Source organism: Neoarius graeffei, chromosome 1 (assembly GCF_027579695.1).
Source record: "Neoarius graeffei isolate fNeoGra1 chromosome 1, fNeoGra1.pri, whole genome shotgun sequence".
NCBI lineage: Eukaryota > Metazoa > Chordata > Actinopteri > Siluriformes > Ariidae > Neoarius > Neoarius graeffei.
In genome coordinates, this window is record NC_083569.1 from 4,044,317 (window position 1) to 4,062,797 (window position 18,481).

The window sequence follows — 18,481 nt, forward strand, 5'->3', positions numbered from 1 at the left end:
GTTACTGTAAAATGAAACCAATGTTAATTTTGAACACGAGCAGTGACCTCGCCACGTCTCAATCTTATGCTCTTCCAGTTCGTATATCTGCACCTGTGAGGACAAGACCAAGTTCACTCACTCAACCATTTGCCTCCGCGTGTGTAAAAATGCGTTTTAGAAGATTGAAGCACTTACGAGAGGTGACTTGTAGTATCTGTGCAGAATTCGGATGAAGTCTGTGACCGTCAGCATTCCTAATGCAAGAAAAATCATTTGCTTTCTGTTAGCTTCTCATAAATGACTGTTAATTACTGGGAATGTAAGCTCAGTTCTCACTGAAAATAAACATCAGACAAGGACTAATGTAAGGTGTAACTGTAAGTCTCTATACTACACTGTGTATGTCGGGCTATTTACTGCACTGCTCGCTTGTTGGTTAGCCTGTTTATGAATTAGTGCTTTTATTGTAATGATTTTGTTTGTGGATTAGCGTATTCCGTATGCTACACTGGGTGCGAGCGTCCATACTATAATTTGCCAGTTTTTACCAAAATGCTAGAAGGGAATTAGCATGGTTATTATAATGCTAGCTTGTGAAATACACTTTATAGCGGAGCACCATACCTAAGAAAAAATGGTAAACCTATAAAGTCTATTTTTTTTTTTTTGTGGTTTGTCCGTGTACCACCAGTCATACGCACCGCCTAGTGGCCAGTGCTAGCCAGTAAAGAAATAAAACAAAAGAGACTGGCTATGATTAAGAAAATTCTACAACCCAGAAACCGATGGGAGCTCTGCTTTTAGGCAGTGCCTAAATCTATATTATGCATAAATACTAGGGCTGTCGAAGTTAACGCGATCTCAATTTATCACAATTTTAAAAAAGTAGTGCTGTTAACGCAAATTCTAATTTGGCCCTGCGAGTCGCCCGTAGTTCATGTTGAGGCTTGTCGCGCGCTGCTTCAATCAGACCCTCCAGGATTTCGCGATGTTGCAACTTCAACGCAGATTCAACCAATCCCCGCGAATTCAGGGCGGTGTTGCAATTATATCCAATCACCGCAACTTTCCCGCAAATTTGACCAATCGTTGGCGTCGTCTTGAGGTGACGTCGACAAACTACCTTCCGCCTTACTTCCGCGTCTACGTTCAAGAGAAGCAGCATGTGCGCAGTGTTGCCAGATTGGGCGGTTTCAAGTGCGTTTTGGCGGTTTTTGAATATATTTTGGGCTGGAAAACATCAGCAGTATGTGGCAACACTGCATGATGTGTGAGTCAGTGTTTATGTAGGTTTAAATTCTGTTACTGAAAGTGCGTTATGTTTACAGTGAAGGACTGTGCGCACTTTATTTTTTTTTTACTTAATACAAGAAATTAATGGATGCCAACATTTTTGCCAAAATGGTATTTTATTTTCCATTGTTTAGGCAGCTTCAGCATCATACTGTGAGATTCTGTTCAAATAGTTTTTTTCTTCCATGAAGCCTGAGCCATTTATTTTATTAGTTTATAATTATTGTTTAGTTTAGTCTTCAGGAGAGACTGCCTGCACACAGTACTAGTATTAATAGTTTTTTTCTTACGTGAATGCTGAGGCATTTATATTATATTTTAAGGTAACTTCATGTTGTGCTGTGAGGTTCTCTGCACTTTAACTTTTGAACCAACAGGTGCATTTGGATCAGTAAAGCCTATTTTTCTGCGTTTTTGTAGTCCTGGTAATCTTTTATATTGGTAAAGTTGTTTATAGGACCATTTCTCAGTGTCTTTGTTTTTTTAATCAATAGTTTTTCGGTAATAACTTAATATTTAACATATCACTCAATTTTAAAGAGAAAATCGCAACAATTTCTCGCAACTTTCACTTCCTCCCGCAATGTAATCGCAACAAAAACCTAAAAAACCCCGCAACATCAGACATTTTAGCCCGCAACAATCACAAAAAAGGCCCACGGAATCCTGGGGGGACTGGTCAGTAAGTGTGAGTGATGGAGAAAGGTCTGTTAAACGGGAAGTTTCATTTCAAAAGAAGAGTGTGATTGAGTTGGTTTTGGTATGCACTTTGCAGTTCTAAAATACTTTTGTAAAGTGAGATGTCAGTATGCTGTAGCACTGCGATATGACACTAAATGTCTTTATTGAAGTCCAACTGCAATTTATTCTTGTTTGCACAGCACTGTGAAGTCCTATAGGCTGTGACTGAATACAACTCCAGCACAATTGAAGTTTTATTTCATTTTTATTTTTTTTTGTCACACATGTCTGAACTGAGACACAGTAGTATGTGACTACATGTTTTATATTTGAGACTACAGCTCCCTAATCCATCACAAAATCCAATTTTGTGTTTTGTATGTTCAGTACTGCCTAGTATGTGAGTGAATAAACTCCCTTACCATTTTCTCTTGTCCCAGCAGTTTTTAACAAGTACTTTTCAGGGGCTTCAAAGTTTGGGAGAATAGCAGGGTACAAATAATTTACAGCAGGGTGCAAAATGGTAAAATGTCTGCCAGCGGCAGACATAACAGGCCATCTAAAATTGGGATAACATTTACCCGGGACGGGTATTTGAGGCGGGTCGTCTAGCTTAAGCTTGATTAGCGTTGTTACGCAGGCCAGTGTTTCCCACAGAAATTTTGGAGACTATGGGGGCAGCCATGGGGGAGGCGCGGGGGTTGTTTAAAATTGATTGATATGTTAAATATTAAGTTATTACTGAAAAACTATTGATTAAAAAAAACAGACACTGAGAAATGGTCCTATAAACAACTTTACCAATATAAAAGATTACCAGGACTACAAAAATGCAGAAAAATAGGCTTTACTTATCCAAATGCACCTGTTGGTTCAAAAGTTAAAGTGCAGAGAACCTCACAGCACAACATGAAGTTACCTTAAAATATAATATAAATGCCTCAGATTTCATGTAAGAAAAACACTATTAATACTAGTACTGTGTGCAGGCAGTCTCTCCTGAAGACTAAATTAAACAATAATTATAAACTAATAAAATAAATGGCTCAGGCTTCATAGAAGAAAAAAAAACAATTTGAACAGAATCTCACAGTATGATGCTGAAGCTGCCTAAACAATGGAAAATAAAACACCATTTTGGCAAAAATGTTGGCATCCATTAATTTCTTGTATTAAGTAAAAAAATATGTTGCCAGACACTGCTGACATTTTACAGCCCAAAATGCACTTAAAACTGCCCAAATTGGGCGGGAAACCGTGCAATCTGGCAACACAGGCGGCAGTAATGGCTGCACTCGTGTCGAGGATGTAAACACAGTTGACGCGGCAACGGACATACATGACATAGTGGATGTAATTTACGTTCACAACTTTTTTTGCTTTTTTTGTCAGAAATATTTAATATTAAATTTTGTGACTCGACTGACAATAGCCGGCGGCATAACAAGCCACAGACGGCGATTTGCCGCCGGTGACCGGCTACTTTTGAGACCGCTGACTTTTAGCATAAAATGTGTTCACCATTTTAATTGTAACATTTCACTTTAAAAGCCTTATTCATTTACATAGATTTTAAAAAATGAGATTAATCACGATTAAATTTTTTAATCGTTTGACAGCCCTAATAAATACCTATAACAATTGTATGTTCTCACCTACGAAGCTTTGCTGGTTGGTGTCCCACAGTGGAGCAGCTCTCACCCCATTAGCGACCAAAGCGAAGAATGCTTTCTTGACCTGAAGCAGAGTGGGAGTGTTACACTGTCACCATGGCGATTCTGAATGACAGACGGGCTGCTTCGATGTCTTCACCCACTTTTTTTCCTACCTGTAGTGTCGTATCAAAGACCACTAGCTTTGAGCTGGTCGGGATGAGGTCGTAGCACCTGTGGCACTTCAGAAAGTGTGTGTAAATATCATAGCTCGGCTCTGGAACACACCACGCATCATACACATCGTTTGTATCAAGGTTTTGCGATACAGAAAAAAAAAAAAAAGTGACTTGAACAAATCACAGTTTCACTCCTGGCTCTGAGCATCACAAAGATCCCAGTGTGAGAAGAAACTCTTAAAGGTTCTGTTCACACCTGGCATTAATATGGGTCAGGTGATCAGGTAGGTGTGCACAGGGTCAAATGCACAATGTTTATCTCAGCCATCTCATTTGTTTTGTCTGTTACAGGGATGAGAGTGGGTGGTCACCAAAAAAGCAGAAAACAAGATGGCGCCCGAAGCCGGGGGTCTGGGAGGGATACCCCCCCGGAAATTTTTGAAAAATAAGGCCTTACAAACCACTTTTCCTGCAATCTGAGCTGTAGTAGATAAAAAATCTGTTGTATTTTTTTATATATTTACATGAAAATATATGTTTCAAATCAATAGGAGTATTGTTTGAATTCAAAATAAAATCGCATTCTACATTCAAGGGTATGGTTATAATTCATGATCAACAAAAACGACAAACTAAATTCACATTAAACGCAAGTTCTATTAATTATCAAAATGTTCATATATTAAATAAAATTTCTTAGGGAGAAAAGGTCAGTCACCCTATGTCCTCAAAGTCTTTTGAAATATTTAAGTTTTCAAAACTGTCAGCATTGATTCAGATTTACTGACCATCATATACATGTTCAATGTATTAAATCAAACGAATGCTAAGTTTATGGGAAAATGTCTATGTACACTTTATACAATTATTTATAGTTCACAGTCGCTTCTCATTTAATCATTTCGATGACTTCTTCAGCTTTCTGGCCAAAGACAAGAGCTCGTCAGTCCTCTCTCTGTTTTTTATACCAGCATCGATTTCACGTACCTTCGCTTCGTCTCGCTTGTCAATTGTATTCGGCATTTTGAGTAAAAAAGCTGATACGAAAGAGAAACGCATTTTTGAAGTGCAGCGACGATGAACATGTGCAAGTTTCGATAAAATAGAACAGATGCGGGTACTTTTGTAAGAACTGTTATGATTGGCTATCATGCTCTCGCCAGCGATGTTTTGGCCAATTACATTGTAGATAACACGTATTCTACCGCGAGACTAAAGATGGCGAAAATGTAAACATGTAACATCGTCGTACGCTTGAGTATCACGAAGGAACATACCCAACCCCTCTCAATGAAAAAAACATCTCAACGGATTTGGCATAATATCGATTTTCGCTCAGGAAAAGCGGAAAACTCTCATACCTGCTGTTACCATTCCAGAAAAAGCAAAACGCTTATTGTAAATTTTTTTTTTCTGCTCACCGCCATCACTGAGGTCCAGTTTCTCAAACATGGCTTCAGTTGAACTGTATACCTGGGGACAGAAACAGCAGTGAATAATGTAAAAATAAATCATTAGCATTAAGGATATCGAATCCGAGTCTGTAAACGTGTCGTCCTTATTGGCTTTCCATAAGGTAGCTTATCTTTTACATGCTGAACTAGTGAAAGCCAATCAATCACAAGAAGTGATTTAAACTGGAGTAACGTGTCTGTATGGTATGTACAATCCAAACAGAGGACAGGAATAGGGTGTGAACAGGGATGCATCCACAGTGGAACGATGATGGTGTTTACATAGTGAATACACTAATTTGAGACACGCCCACAGCGGATTGATAATGTTCATGTGCTCTACATAGTGTACAGGGTGTGCTATTTGAGACACACCTACAGTGTTTACTTTTTATGTTCAGAGTGCTTGTGTGTGTGTGTGTGTGTGTGTGTGTTTTTTTTTTTTAAATGCGAGTTACAGAGATACAAGATACCACTCACTGGGCGGGAGGAGGGGCTATATGTGACGGGGCTGGGGCTGGAGGAGGTGGAGCTTGCTGAAGCCAGACTGAAGCGCTGAAGGCCCGTATCAGGTGGAGACGAGAACGAGCGCAGTCGTCTCTCGTCCGTTGAGAAAAGCAGAGGATTGGTGCTCTGAGTGGGTGTGGTGGGCGGAGACATGGGGCCAGACGCTACAACACACAATACACCATGGATTAGTTTTACAACCCCGATTCCAAAAAAGTTGGGACAAAGTACAAACTGTAAATAAAAACGGAATGCAATAATTTACAAATCTCAAAAACTGATATTGTATTCACAATAGAACATAGACAACATATCAAATGTCGAAAGTGAGACATTTTGAAATTTCATGACAGCAACACATCTCAAAAAAGTTGGGACAGGGGCAATAAGAGGCTGGAAAAGTTAAAGGGACAAAAAAGGAACAGCTGGAGGACCAAATTGCAACTCATTAGGTCAATTGGCAATAGGTCATTAACATGACTGGGTATAAAAAGAGCATCTTGGAGTGGCAGCGGCTCTCAGAAGTAAAGATGGGAAGAGGATCACCAATCCCCCTAATTCTGCGCCCACAAATAGTGGAGCAATATCAGAAAGGAGTTCGACAGTGTAAAATTGCAAAGAGTTTGAATATATCATCATCTACAGTGCATATCATCATCAAAAGATTCAGAGAATCTGGAAGAATCTCTGTGCGTAAGGGTCAAGGCCGGAAAACCATACCGGGTGCCCGTGATCTTCGGGCCCTTAGACGGCTCTGCATCACATACAGGCATGCTTCTGTATTGGAAATCACAAAATGGGCTCAGGAATATTTCCAGAGAACATTATCTGTGAACACAATTCACCGTGCCATCCGCCGTTGCCAGCTAAAACTCTATAGTTCAAAGAAGAAGCCGTATCTAAACACGATCCAGAAGCGCAGACGTCTTCTCTGGGCCAAAGCTCATTTAAAATGGACTGTGGCAAAGTGGAAAACTGTTCTGTGGTCAGACGAATCAAAATGTGAAGTTCTTTATGGAAATCAGGGACGCCGTGTCATTCGGACTAAAGAGGAGAAGGACGACTCAAGTTGTTATCAGCGCTCAGTTCAGAAGCCTGCATCTCTGATGGTATGTGGTTGCATTAGTGCGTGTGGCATGGGCAGCTTACACATCTGGAAAGACACCATCAATGCTGAAAGGTATACCCAGGTTCTAGAGCAACATATGCTCCCATCCAGACGACGTCTCTTTCAGGGAAGACCTTGCGTTTTCCAACATGACAATGCCAAACCACATACTGCATCAATTACAGCATCATGGCTGCGTAGAAGAAGGGTCCGGGTACTGAACTGGCCAGCCTGCAGTCCAGATCTTTCACCCATAGAAAACATTTGGCGCATCATAAAACGGAAGATACGACAAAAAAGACCTAAGACAGTTGAGCAACTAGAATCCTACATTAGACAAGAATGGGTTAACATTCCTATCCCTAAACTTGAGCAACTTGTCTCCTCAGTCCCCAGACGTTTACAGACTGTTGTAAAGAGAAAAGGGGATGTCTCACAGTGGGAAACATGGCCTTGTCCCAACTTTTTTGAGATGTGGTGTTGTCATGAAATTTAAAATCACCTAATTTTTCTCTTTAAATGATACATTTTCTCAGTTTAACCATTTGATATGTCATCTATGTTCTATTCTGAATAAAATATGGAATTTTGAAACTTCCACATCATTGCATTCTGTTTTTATTTACAATTTGTACTTTGTCCCAACTGTTTTGGAATTGGGGTTGTATATAATAAATAATTATTTAAAACAGTGCACAAGTCTTGGGCTGGAGGGGGAAATAATTGGTAGCAATTTTCTTTTTTAGCAGGAATCTGATATGTGGTGTTGTATCCGCTCTATGCTGTTTGTACATTGTTCGCAGTAACAGAGGATGTACGCTCACTGGCCATTTTAATAAGAACTTGTTCTTGGCTGCAGAAGTGGAACCCAATGTGGTCTTCTCTCTCGGTTGCATGCTGAGATGCTTTTCTGCTGAGCACGGTTGTAAAGAGCGATTATAACGAGTTACTGCATCCTTCCTGGCAAAAAACCTCAAACCAATTTCTCCATTTTTCTCTGACCTCTCAACAAGGCATTTGTTTTTCGCACCATTGCTTGTGAAAAAACTACGGAAGCCGAGAGAGGCCCTTCATATAATCCTTTTTTTTTTATTCACCTTGTTATCCCGAGATAACGACATAATTAATTCAGGATCTCGAGAAAACAAGACAATTATTTCATGATCTCGAGTAAACAGCTGAGAAATGGTTCATTCAGGTGCGCCAAGAGACTTGTGATATGCTGACTTTGGGGCTATTTCTCATTCCGTATAGACGCAACTTTGGTCATTAGAATGTCTGGAATAATCGATCACCTAATAAGGCAATATTTTGATCAGGGGTTGACACAGGGAGAGATTGCATTAAGTCTTTTAATAAGGGATAATTTCAAAATTAGTCCGCGGCACCTCCGCAGAAGACTGGCCCCCCTCTTTCTCTCAAGGCATCGTAAAAAGCCATTTCTGCTCTGTTACATGTCCGCCAATTTCTAAGTCTTCGTTGTCTGACCCACAGGGGGCGCAGCTCTGCTAGAAATCTCAGCTGTTTTCTCAAGATCATGAAATAATTGTTTTATTTTCTCGAGATCTTGAATTAGTTGTGTTGTTTTCTCGACATCCTGAATTAATTATGTCGTTATCTCGGAATAACAAGGTGAATAAAAAAAAAAAAGGATTATATGAAGGGCCTCTCTCAGCTTCCGTAAAAAACTTGTATTTGAATCAACTCTCAATTTTCAGCTAAATCAAAGAGTTAAAGGTGGGGTACGAGATTTTGGAATAACGGTTCCCGCAAGCCATATTTTGAAAAGAAACACACCCGCCCTCGCCATGCTCCCACCCCCCGCGTCTCCACCCCTCCTCCCCCCGCCTCCAAAGCACATGAACGCGCATTGAAAATGTAATAAATACATAATGTTATCTTACCTATCGAGTAGAAACAGGGCCACCATTGCATCGGTTTGAAGTCCATTTTGTTGTTTGAGTCGCCGCCAGCGGTCGAACGCTGCGCCAATGTTCACTCTGGTCTTGACTCGTCCTTTTTCATAAAGTTTCCTGGCAGTTGCCTTTTTGAATACAGATATTCGTTTTCTTTTTTGATCAGCTGTGTGCGTCTGTTCTGCCATAGTGTTATGTAATTATTGTAGGCCAGTATCTAGATAAAATGGGCTAGTATGGTAGGCTATCTATCTGTTGCTTTGAAATGGCTTAGTTCACCTGGAGTGGTCCCTGCGCATACTGTACGCCAGGGGCGATTTCTCAGAGACAACAAGGGAAGCCGAGCTTCCCCTAAAATTCTCTCCCCAAACTGCGGCATCTACGATGTTGAATTCTCATTAAAACAATAACTTGCAAAACATAATATATGCCCAAGATTGTATTTACGTTCATAACTATCCTATAACTTATTTGAGTGATGTCTGACGAACTTGCAGTTCGCTACGAGAATCACCGTTGCCAGATACTGCTGACGTTTTCAAGCCAAAATATGTTCAAAACCCGCCAAAATGCACTTAAAACCGCCCAATCTGGCAACACTGGCTGTAACCTTTCTTATTTCAATGGGCTCTATGGCTGGCAGCCGGGTATCCGTTGCAGTCTACGAGACGGCTCTGAACAGCCAATTTCGGCTAGTTGTTACTGGTTAAAATCGACAAAATCCTCACTTCCAGGGAAGCCGGGCTTCTCTGGGACTAAACGAGACAGTGGGAGGGACAAGAAGCCGGGCTGATGAAGGATTATTGGAGGTAGTGTTTGAAAGACATGAGGAGGGCGGTACTTCGGCGAGGAACACGGAAGTATGATCAGTCAGTCCCTAGCGGATGTCGAGAAAGTGTAGTCGTGTGCCAAAGTGCTGTCCGAATTTCTTTTCATATAAACGTTTCTTCTCATTGATGTCTCTGTACATTACTCTGTAAATAAATGTAAATATTACTCGTTGTGCTCCGTTAACTTTCATCCATTCTATCAGTTTGATCATTCGCGAATTCACTCGTTTATTTCATTTGTAGTTCAACCTGGTTGTAGGCTAGCTTGAGCCTTATTGGGATCTGCAGTGCTAGCTGCTAACAGAAATTGGTGAAGTCTCTGGAAAGCACAACCAGCTGGTATGACAGGGTCACAGACCATTTTCTGGAAAAGGAGCGGAGGGCAGAATTTGTGTATAAATAGTGTTCATGTTCATGAATGTGAAGTGTGTATATTGTTCAGTAATGTTAAGAGAATGGTGGGCTCTGTGTTATAGGTTATACCTGGGTATAATATTCAAGGTTCTGTGTGTTGCACAGCCTACCTGGTTATGAATTTCCAGACTGTGTTGCACAGCTGGGTGTTGTGTTAAAGACTCTGTGTTGCATATCAGGGTATGATGTTCAAGGCTCTTCGTTGAATAGCCAGTGATTTTTGGATGTTTGATATTTTTGATTAAGGATATGAGGCACTAGCCTGGCAAGCCAGACTATAACATGAAATGTACAAGCAAAAATACTTTCTGCCACTAGGTAGGGTTGTCTAGTTCACTATGCTAATGGGGCACACCTTTCTATGCTTTGATATCCGGCCTACAGGTTTTACGATGAATGCGTAAAATGGGCTTCCCCTGTTTTAAAAACCAGCAGCCGCCACTGCTGTACGTGCAAGGGTAGGGGCGGGGGTGGGGGAGTTTGGGGTCGCGGGCTTCAGTCTGATTGACGTGTCAGTATCCAATCATTTTGAGGTGGTTACCTCGATAGGATTGGATGGCGTTTTTCCTTTATTTTACACTGTAGACTGGATTAAAATATTTTGTTTTTGGGTCAAACCTTCTATTGTACTGCTTGCAACATGGGTGTGAGGAGCTTTTCAAGCAATATGGTAAAAAATACTCCTGAAAAAAAATCCTCGTACTCCACCTTTAACTCGTTCCAATACTCTCACACACACTACCACAGGAACATGCATGCGACTACAGCACTGGACTTGAGCCCATTACCATTGCTGTGCTCATGCTAGCTGAAAGAGGGTTTTTAAAAATTATTACTTGCTTATTTATTTTCACCGTCATGAGTACCTCCTCAGCTGCTCCACGACCTGGGTGTGTACCATACAGTATGTACATGCTTGTACAGGCAACACTGTCTTCTGCAGTAATGTGTAACTAGCATGCTAGCTTTCCGTGAAACTCCAGCTGAGCCAAGCGCAACACTTGGGTGGTGTAAAAATAGCCTGGGCTGACTCTCTTTCAAAGAAACCTCTGAAATTCATTAACAGTATCCCAAGGATTATTCCATGAACCAGGCAACATAATGCAACACTTTCTGGGAAACGCCATCGCCGACTTCGGGGAAAGTAAACACTTCCAAGTTGTTGATTTTGAAACACCTGTTCACACTGAGTGAGCACGGTCACAAAAACGCTAAAGATTCTGTTAGCATGCCATGTGTTGAACATTCCATGACTATCTCTATGCTAATAACGTTAAGCAGACAAGTAGAAAATTATAACTTGACCTGGCTATAACTGTCCTGAGCTTCTCCGATATTTATCCTCAAACTGGCCACAGAGATAATAATGCATCAATAGCTATTCTTGGCTAGCTAATTCATATTAATCAAAACAACAAGCTTTCTTTTCTCCTTTGTTTTTTTTTTTTTAAATGCTATTAGAAACAATCATAACAGGTCCACCTCTGAGCATGCATCATCTGGATTTCTACCAACTACTCAACATAATAATTACTTTATGCATTAGAAGATACGGGTAACTTTAGTAGCAGGAGCATTCAATAAATCCTCAGATGCTATTCCATCCTAAACTCTTGCATTACAGTACATTTCTGGTCTCCGCCAAGTCCGCTAACAGACCCTAGTGAAGTGCGCATCACACAGCTGCCTGCAAACTGTTAGCATGCTGTGAAAAATGGCACTGAAATGTTGGAGTAAAAAAAAAGTCTCCCATCAGCTCCTGGAATAAAAACTGTTGAACTGAAACCCGGCCAACTGGAGCATGTCCTTGGAGATGTTTCCAGAAACAAATCCCACAGCTTTCAAAGCACATCCACTTCAGTTGGAACGAAGGAAGGGAAAAGTCATTTAACCAAATCTGCATGTTCTCTGGCCTAAAGGTCGGAATATTCTTCTCACCAGAACCAAACAGAGCCTTGAGTCAGGAGCAGGGAAGAGTGAGTCATAACAGCGTCACTTCAGGAACTCGCGGATACGTTTAAGGGAAAACAATGGACCAAATCCTCAAAAACATACTGCCCACTACATCATCCAAAAACAAAACCTAGCCTAGTATTGGGGGCCAGATTTAAGTACATTACTAATAATATACAAAAATGCATTTAAAAACCCTCAGTATTAGTGCTGAATATGAGCGCATTTATAATAAAGCCTGAGTAACATTGCTGGGTATGAGTATTTTAACAATAAAGCCGAAGTATTAGTGCTGGATATGAGCGTATTTACAACAAAGCCTGAGTAACAGTGCTGGATATGAGCATATTTACAACAAAGCCTGAGTATTAGTGCTGGATATGAGCGTATTTACAACAAAGCCTGAGTATTAGCGCTGGATATGAGTATATTTACAACAAAGCCTGAGTATTAGCGCTGGATATGAGTATATTTACAACAAAGCCTGAGTAACAGTGCTGGATATGAGCATATTTACAACAAAGCCTGAGTATTAGCGCTGGATATGAGTATATTTACAACAAAGCCTGAGTATTAGCGCTGGATATGAGTATATTTACAACAAAGCCTGAGTATTAGCGCTGGATATGAGTATATTTACAACAAAGCCTGAGTAACAGTGCTGGATATGAGCATATTTACAACAAAGCCTGAGTATTAGCGCTGGATATGAGCGTATTTACAACAAAGCCTGAGTATTAGCGCTGGATATGAGTATATTTACAACAAAGCCTGAATATTAGTGCTGGATATGAGCGTATTTACAACAAAGCCTGAATATTAGTGCTAGATATGAGTATTTTAACAATAAAGCCTGAGTATATGAACAACAAAGCCTGAGTATTAATGCTGGATATGAGCATATTAACAACAAAAGCCCAAGTATTAGTGCTGGATATGAGTGTATTTACAACAAAGCCTGAGTATTAGTGCTGGATATGAGTATTTTAACAATAAAGCCTGAGTATTAGTGCTGGATACGAGTGTATTCACAATAAATCCTGAGTAACAGTGCTGGATATGAGTATTTTAACAATAAAGCCTGAGTATTAGTGCTGGATACGAGTATTTTAACAATAAAGCCTGAGTATATGAACAACAAAGCCTGAGTATTAGTGCTGGATATGAGCATATTTACAATAAAGCCTGAGTATTAGTGCTGGATACGAGTGTATTTACAATAAATCCTGAGTAACAGTGCTGGATATGAGTATTTTAACAATAAGGCCTGAGTATTAGCGCTGGATATGAGCGTATTTACAATAAAGCCTGAGTATTAGCGCTGGATATGAGCGTATTAACAACAAAGCCTGAGTATTAGCGCTGGATATGAGCGTATTAATAACAAAACCTGAGTATTAGCGCTGGATATGAGCGTATTTACAATAAAGCCTGAGTATTAGCACTGGATATGAGCGTATTAACAACAAAGCCTGAGTATTAGCGCTGGATATGAGCGTATTAATAACAAAACCTGAGTATTAGCGCTGGATATGAGCGTATTTACAATAAAGCCTGAATATTAGCGCTGGATATGAGCGTATTAACAACAAAGCCTGAGTATTAGCGCTGGATATGAGCGTATTAATAACAAAACCTGAGTATTAGCGCTGGATATGAGCGTATTTACAATAAAGCCTGAGTATTAGCACTGGATATGAGCGTATTAACAACAAAGCCTGAGTATTAGCGCTGGATATGAGCGTATTAATAACAAAACCTGAGTATTAGCGCTGGATATGAGCGTATTTACAATAAAGCCTGAGTAATAGCGCTGGATATGAGCGTATTAACAACAAAGCCTGAGTATTAGTGCTGGATATGAGCGTATTAACAACAAAGCCTGAGTATTAGTGCTGGATATGAGTCTATTTACAACAAAGCCTGAGTATTAGTGCTGGATATGAGCGTATTAACAACAAAGCCTGAGTATTAGCGCTGGATATGAGCGTATTAACAACAAAGCCTGAGTATTAGTGCTGGATAGGAGTCTATTTACAACAAAGCCTGAGTATTAGTGCTGGATATGAGCGTATTAACAACAAAGCCTGAGTATTACCGCTGGATATGAGCGTATTAACAACAAAGCCTGAGTATTAGCGCTGGATATGAGTCTATTTACAACAAAGCCTGAGTATTAGCGCTGGGTATGAGCGTATTAACAACAAAGCCTGAGTATTAGCACTGGATATGAGCGTATTAACAACAAAGCCTGAGTATTAGCGCTGGATATGAGCGTATTAACAACAAAGCCTGAGTATTAGTGCTGGATATGAGCATATTTACAATAAAGCCTGAGTATTAGCGCTGGATATGAGCGTATTAACAACAAAGCCTGAGTATTAGCGCTGGATATGAGTCTATTTACAACAAAGCCTGAGTATTAGCGCTGGGTATGAGCGTATTAACAACAAAGCCTGAGTATTAGCGCTGGATATGAGCGTATTTACAATAAAGCCTCTGAGTATTATATACGGTACATACGTACCTGGTAATAATAACTATACATTCAGCAAAAACACAATATACTTGTCACATCCACTGTCTGTTCTCCGTTACCTAGACGTTCATTTACTGTACAACATTCCTCACACTACAACTGCCACCATGCTTCACACGACTCCATGACCCCTGAGTACTAATCATGGACACCTGTTCTCAATCACTACACACACACACACCCACACCCTTCAGGACTCTGCACTCAGACACACTTTGTGGAGTATTGTTCTGGTTCATGCTGTTCATTACCAAGCTGTTATTTGCCAACGCCTGTTCAGGGATACTGCGTCTTGGATTATCGTTTGAGCTCTGCCTGTCTGTTGACCACACCTCTGCTCATTGTTTGGGATTTGTTTGCCTTTTTAAACTTTTATTAAAACACCACTGAGCTGCACTTGCATCATCTCGTTCCATGCCTGGTGTTTGTGACAATACTGTGTATTTAATAATATTAGAACTACATGTTTAGTCTTAACAGCACAGTTATAACATTACAAACTTAGAAATAATAACAACATATTATCTGCTATATATTTAGTAATACTACTTATTTAACTCATGCATGGGTTCGCAGAAATGTGACAAGCACATGCTCTCCGTAACCTGAACCACAAATGACCTTTAAAGACCCTTAAAGACCCAGTGTCATAAAACGGAAATACAGAGCCACTCTCCATCCTCGCCACTCGTCTACCTGTGAGCTTTCGACAGCAACAGCCGTTCCACCGAAAGCATGCATCATCTGAATACAATTAAAAATACGCCACTGGTTTCTCTGCATGTGCTGCATCAACCATTAAACAAATCAAAGGCTTGCAAGCCACAACCGTTATCAGGGCACTTCCTTTTCAAAGTTTCAAACGTCTGCCAAAACAGGAAGTTACTGAACCTCAGCACAGCAAAAATTCTGATCTCAAATTCAAAAGAAATCGAGCCAGCTAGGCTGTACGGTAAACTATGAAAGGAGGTCAAGTCAAGTTGTTACGCCAAGTCCAGCACCAGACGTTACGGTTACATCAGCGCGAATGGCGACAAAACTCTCTCGCAGGAAACTTAATTCCATTCAGTTTTATTTGTATATCGCTTGTAACAATGGACATCACAAAACAGCTTTCGAGAAATATATAAAAATTCTGAATGCTCACTCAGTGGCCACTTTATTTGGAGCACCCATACATCCACCTGCTATTTTGTTTTCTGCAGTTCTCTAATCAGCCGATCCCTTGGTGCATCAAATTATGCAGATACAAATCAAGAGCTTCGGTTAACGTTCACAACGTTCAAACATCAGAATGGGAAACATTGTGATCTCACAGTGAAGTGTGGCTTGCTTTCTTTCACTGTGGCATGGGTGTTGTTTTGAGCCAGATGAGTATTGAGGTTTGAGTATTTCAGAAACTGTTGATCACCTGGGGTTTTCACACACAGCAGTCTCTAGAGTTTACGCAGACGGAATGGTGCGAAAAACGAACATCGAGTGAGCGACAGTTCTGTGGGTGGAAAAAACAAACGCCTCGTTGATAAAAGAAGTCAGAGGAAAATGGACAGGAAGTCATATAATCACTCTTTACAACCATGTTGAGCAGAGAAGCATCTCGGCATGCAAGAGAGAGAGAGAGAACACCACGTTGGGTTCCACTCCTGGAGCCAAGAACGGGGATCTTAGAATCAACAAGTTGCTTTTAAAAGTGGATGGTGAATGTATAGTTTGCATTTAGACATTTATCCAAAGGCCATGATGGCAAGGCAGCGGTCTCAAAAGTAGCCGGTCACCGGCGGCAAATCACCGGCTATGGCTTGTTATGCCGCCGGCTATTGTCAGTCGAGTCACAAAATTTAATATTAAATATTTCTGACAGCAAAAAAAGTTGTGAACGTAAATTACATCCACTATGTCATGTATGTCCGTTGCCGCGTCAACTGTGTTTACATCCTCGACACGAGTGCAGCCATTACCGCCGCCTGTGTTGCCAGACTGCGCGTTTTCCCGCCGAATTTGGGCGGTTTTAAGTGCATTTTGGCGGGTTTTGAACATATTTTGGGCTGTAAAACGTCAGCAGTATCTGGCAACATATTTTTTTACTTAATACAAGAAATTAATGGACGCCAACGTTTTTGCCAAAATGGTATTTTATTTTCCATTGTTTCGGCAGCTTCAGCATCATACTGTGAGATTCTGTTCAAATAGTTTTTTTCTTCTATGAAGCCTGAGCCATTTATTTTATTAGTTTATAATTATTGTTTAGTTTAGTCTTCAGGAGAGACTGCCTGCACACAGTACTAGTATTAATAGTTTTTTTCTTACATGAAAGCTGAGGCATTTATATTATATTTTAAGGTAACTTCATGTTGTGCTGTGAGGTTCTCTGCACTTTAACTTTTGAACCAACAGGTGCATTTGGATAAGTAAAGCCTATTTTTCTGCATTTTTGTAGTCCTGGTAATCTTTTATATTGGTAAAGTTGTTTATAGGACCATTTCTCAGTGTCTGTTTTTTTAATCAATAGTTTTTCAGTAATAACTTAATATTTAACATATCACTCAATTTTAAACAACCCCCGCACCTCCCCCATAGTCTCCAAAATTTCTGTGGGAAACACTGGTGTGCGTAACAACGCTAATCAAGCTTAAGCTAGACGACCCGCCTCAAATACCCGTCCCGGGTAAATGTTATCCCAATTTTAGATGGCCTGTTCCAAACCATCCCGCCCCATGAAAAATTCATACTTGCATATCTCTATCTATCTATCTATCTATCTATCTATCTATCTATCTATCTATCTATCTCTCTCTATATCTATCTATCTATCTATCTATCTATCTATCTATCTATCTATCTATCCCTGCACGCTTTGCGTGCATTATGTCTGCCGCTGGCAGACATTTTACCATTTTGCACCCTGCTGTAAATTATTTGTACCCTGCTATTCTCCCAAACTTTGAAGCCCCTGGCAAGGAAAAACTCCCTGAGAAGACATGAGGAAGAAAGAAACCCTGAAAGGAACCAGGCTCAAAAGGGAACCCATCCTCATCTGGCTGACACTGGATAATGCGACTGTGAATAATATTTCTCTTCCATATGGAGAAAAAGTGCAACTCTGTCACCAGGAGCTTATGAGCAACTTATCAATAATCCAAGCATCCACGAGTGCTGGATTAAAAGACAAAAGCCAGTTAAACCTGGAGATAAGATGAAGGCGCCAATCCCGATTTTTTTTTTCTTCACGAGATGAGAATTATGTCCAGACGCCGCTGCTCATTTATTATGTTCCTGACTGATGCCATGATTCGTCTGCAACACGAACTTCCTTTGACAGGAGGTTAAGCTAGAATCCTTGACTAAAGCATTCTTTCTCACCTTTCCGGGATCTGGAGAAGATCTTGATGCTGGAGGGATTAGACGGCGAGCGGAAGATACCACTGAAGCTGAGACGGTGGGGGGATTTAGGAGAAGAGTCCTGGTGGTGGGGTAAGATGGTTTTAGGGGAATTGGGAGATGTCCGGGAGCAGTGAGGAGCTGATATGGGGCTCACAGGTTGAGGTAGTGGAGATCTCAATGAAAACCCTTTAGATGTATATGGTGAGATGGGCTCTTCCACCTGGACGGGGGAAGAAAAAAAAAAACAACAACTCATTTATTAAACAGAAACCCAACATTTATCAAAATCAGTAGCGCTCTTAGGGAATAAAAAAGGACTCCGTATGAACGAACAGTGACCACTCTAATATATGAAGTAATGTCAATTTGGGGAAAAAAAAAAGAAAATGAAGCGAGCGGTGTATTCAGGTAGATTTTTCCTTCATATAATTTCTCAAATGGATCAGCAAAGCATTTTTTCACGTCATTTTTAAAATATTAAACTCGTCTCGATCGGCTGATTCTTATTTGCACAACATCAACAAAAGTTTTCCTGTACGTCTACCTATACAAAACTGATTCGGAGGACGAGGCTATATTAGTGTAGTTTTTG

The 18,481-nt window shown here is 40.4% G+C and overlaps 1 protein-coding gene across 1 annotated transcript in view; it reads right to left on the reverse strand.

Annotated features, from left to right (window-relative positions):
- Positions 1–18,481, reverse strand: part of prkag2b (protein kinase, AMP-activated, gamma 2 non-catalytic subunit b) — a 70,213-nt gene that overhangs the window by 17,498 nt on the left and 34,234 nt on the right. Inside the window, exons 2-8 of the mRNA XM_060928356.1 lie at positions 17,869–18,109; positions 5,722–5,912; positions 5,209–5,260; positions 3,785–3,885; positions 3,612–3,693; positions 178–236; positions 48–93 (exon numbers count right to left, since the gene is read on the reverse strand). Coding sequence (XP_060784339.1) covers positions 48–93; positions 178–236; positions 3,612–3,693; positions 3,785–3,885; positions 5,209–5,260; positions 5,722–5,912; positions 17,869–18,109 — 772 coding nt within the window. The remainder of the gene's footprint in view (positions 1–47; positions 94–177; positions 237–3,611; positions 3,694–3,784; positions 3,886–5,208; positions 5,261–5,721; positions 5,913–17,868; positions 18,110–18,481) is intronic.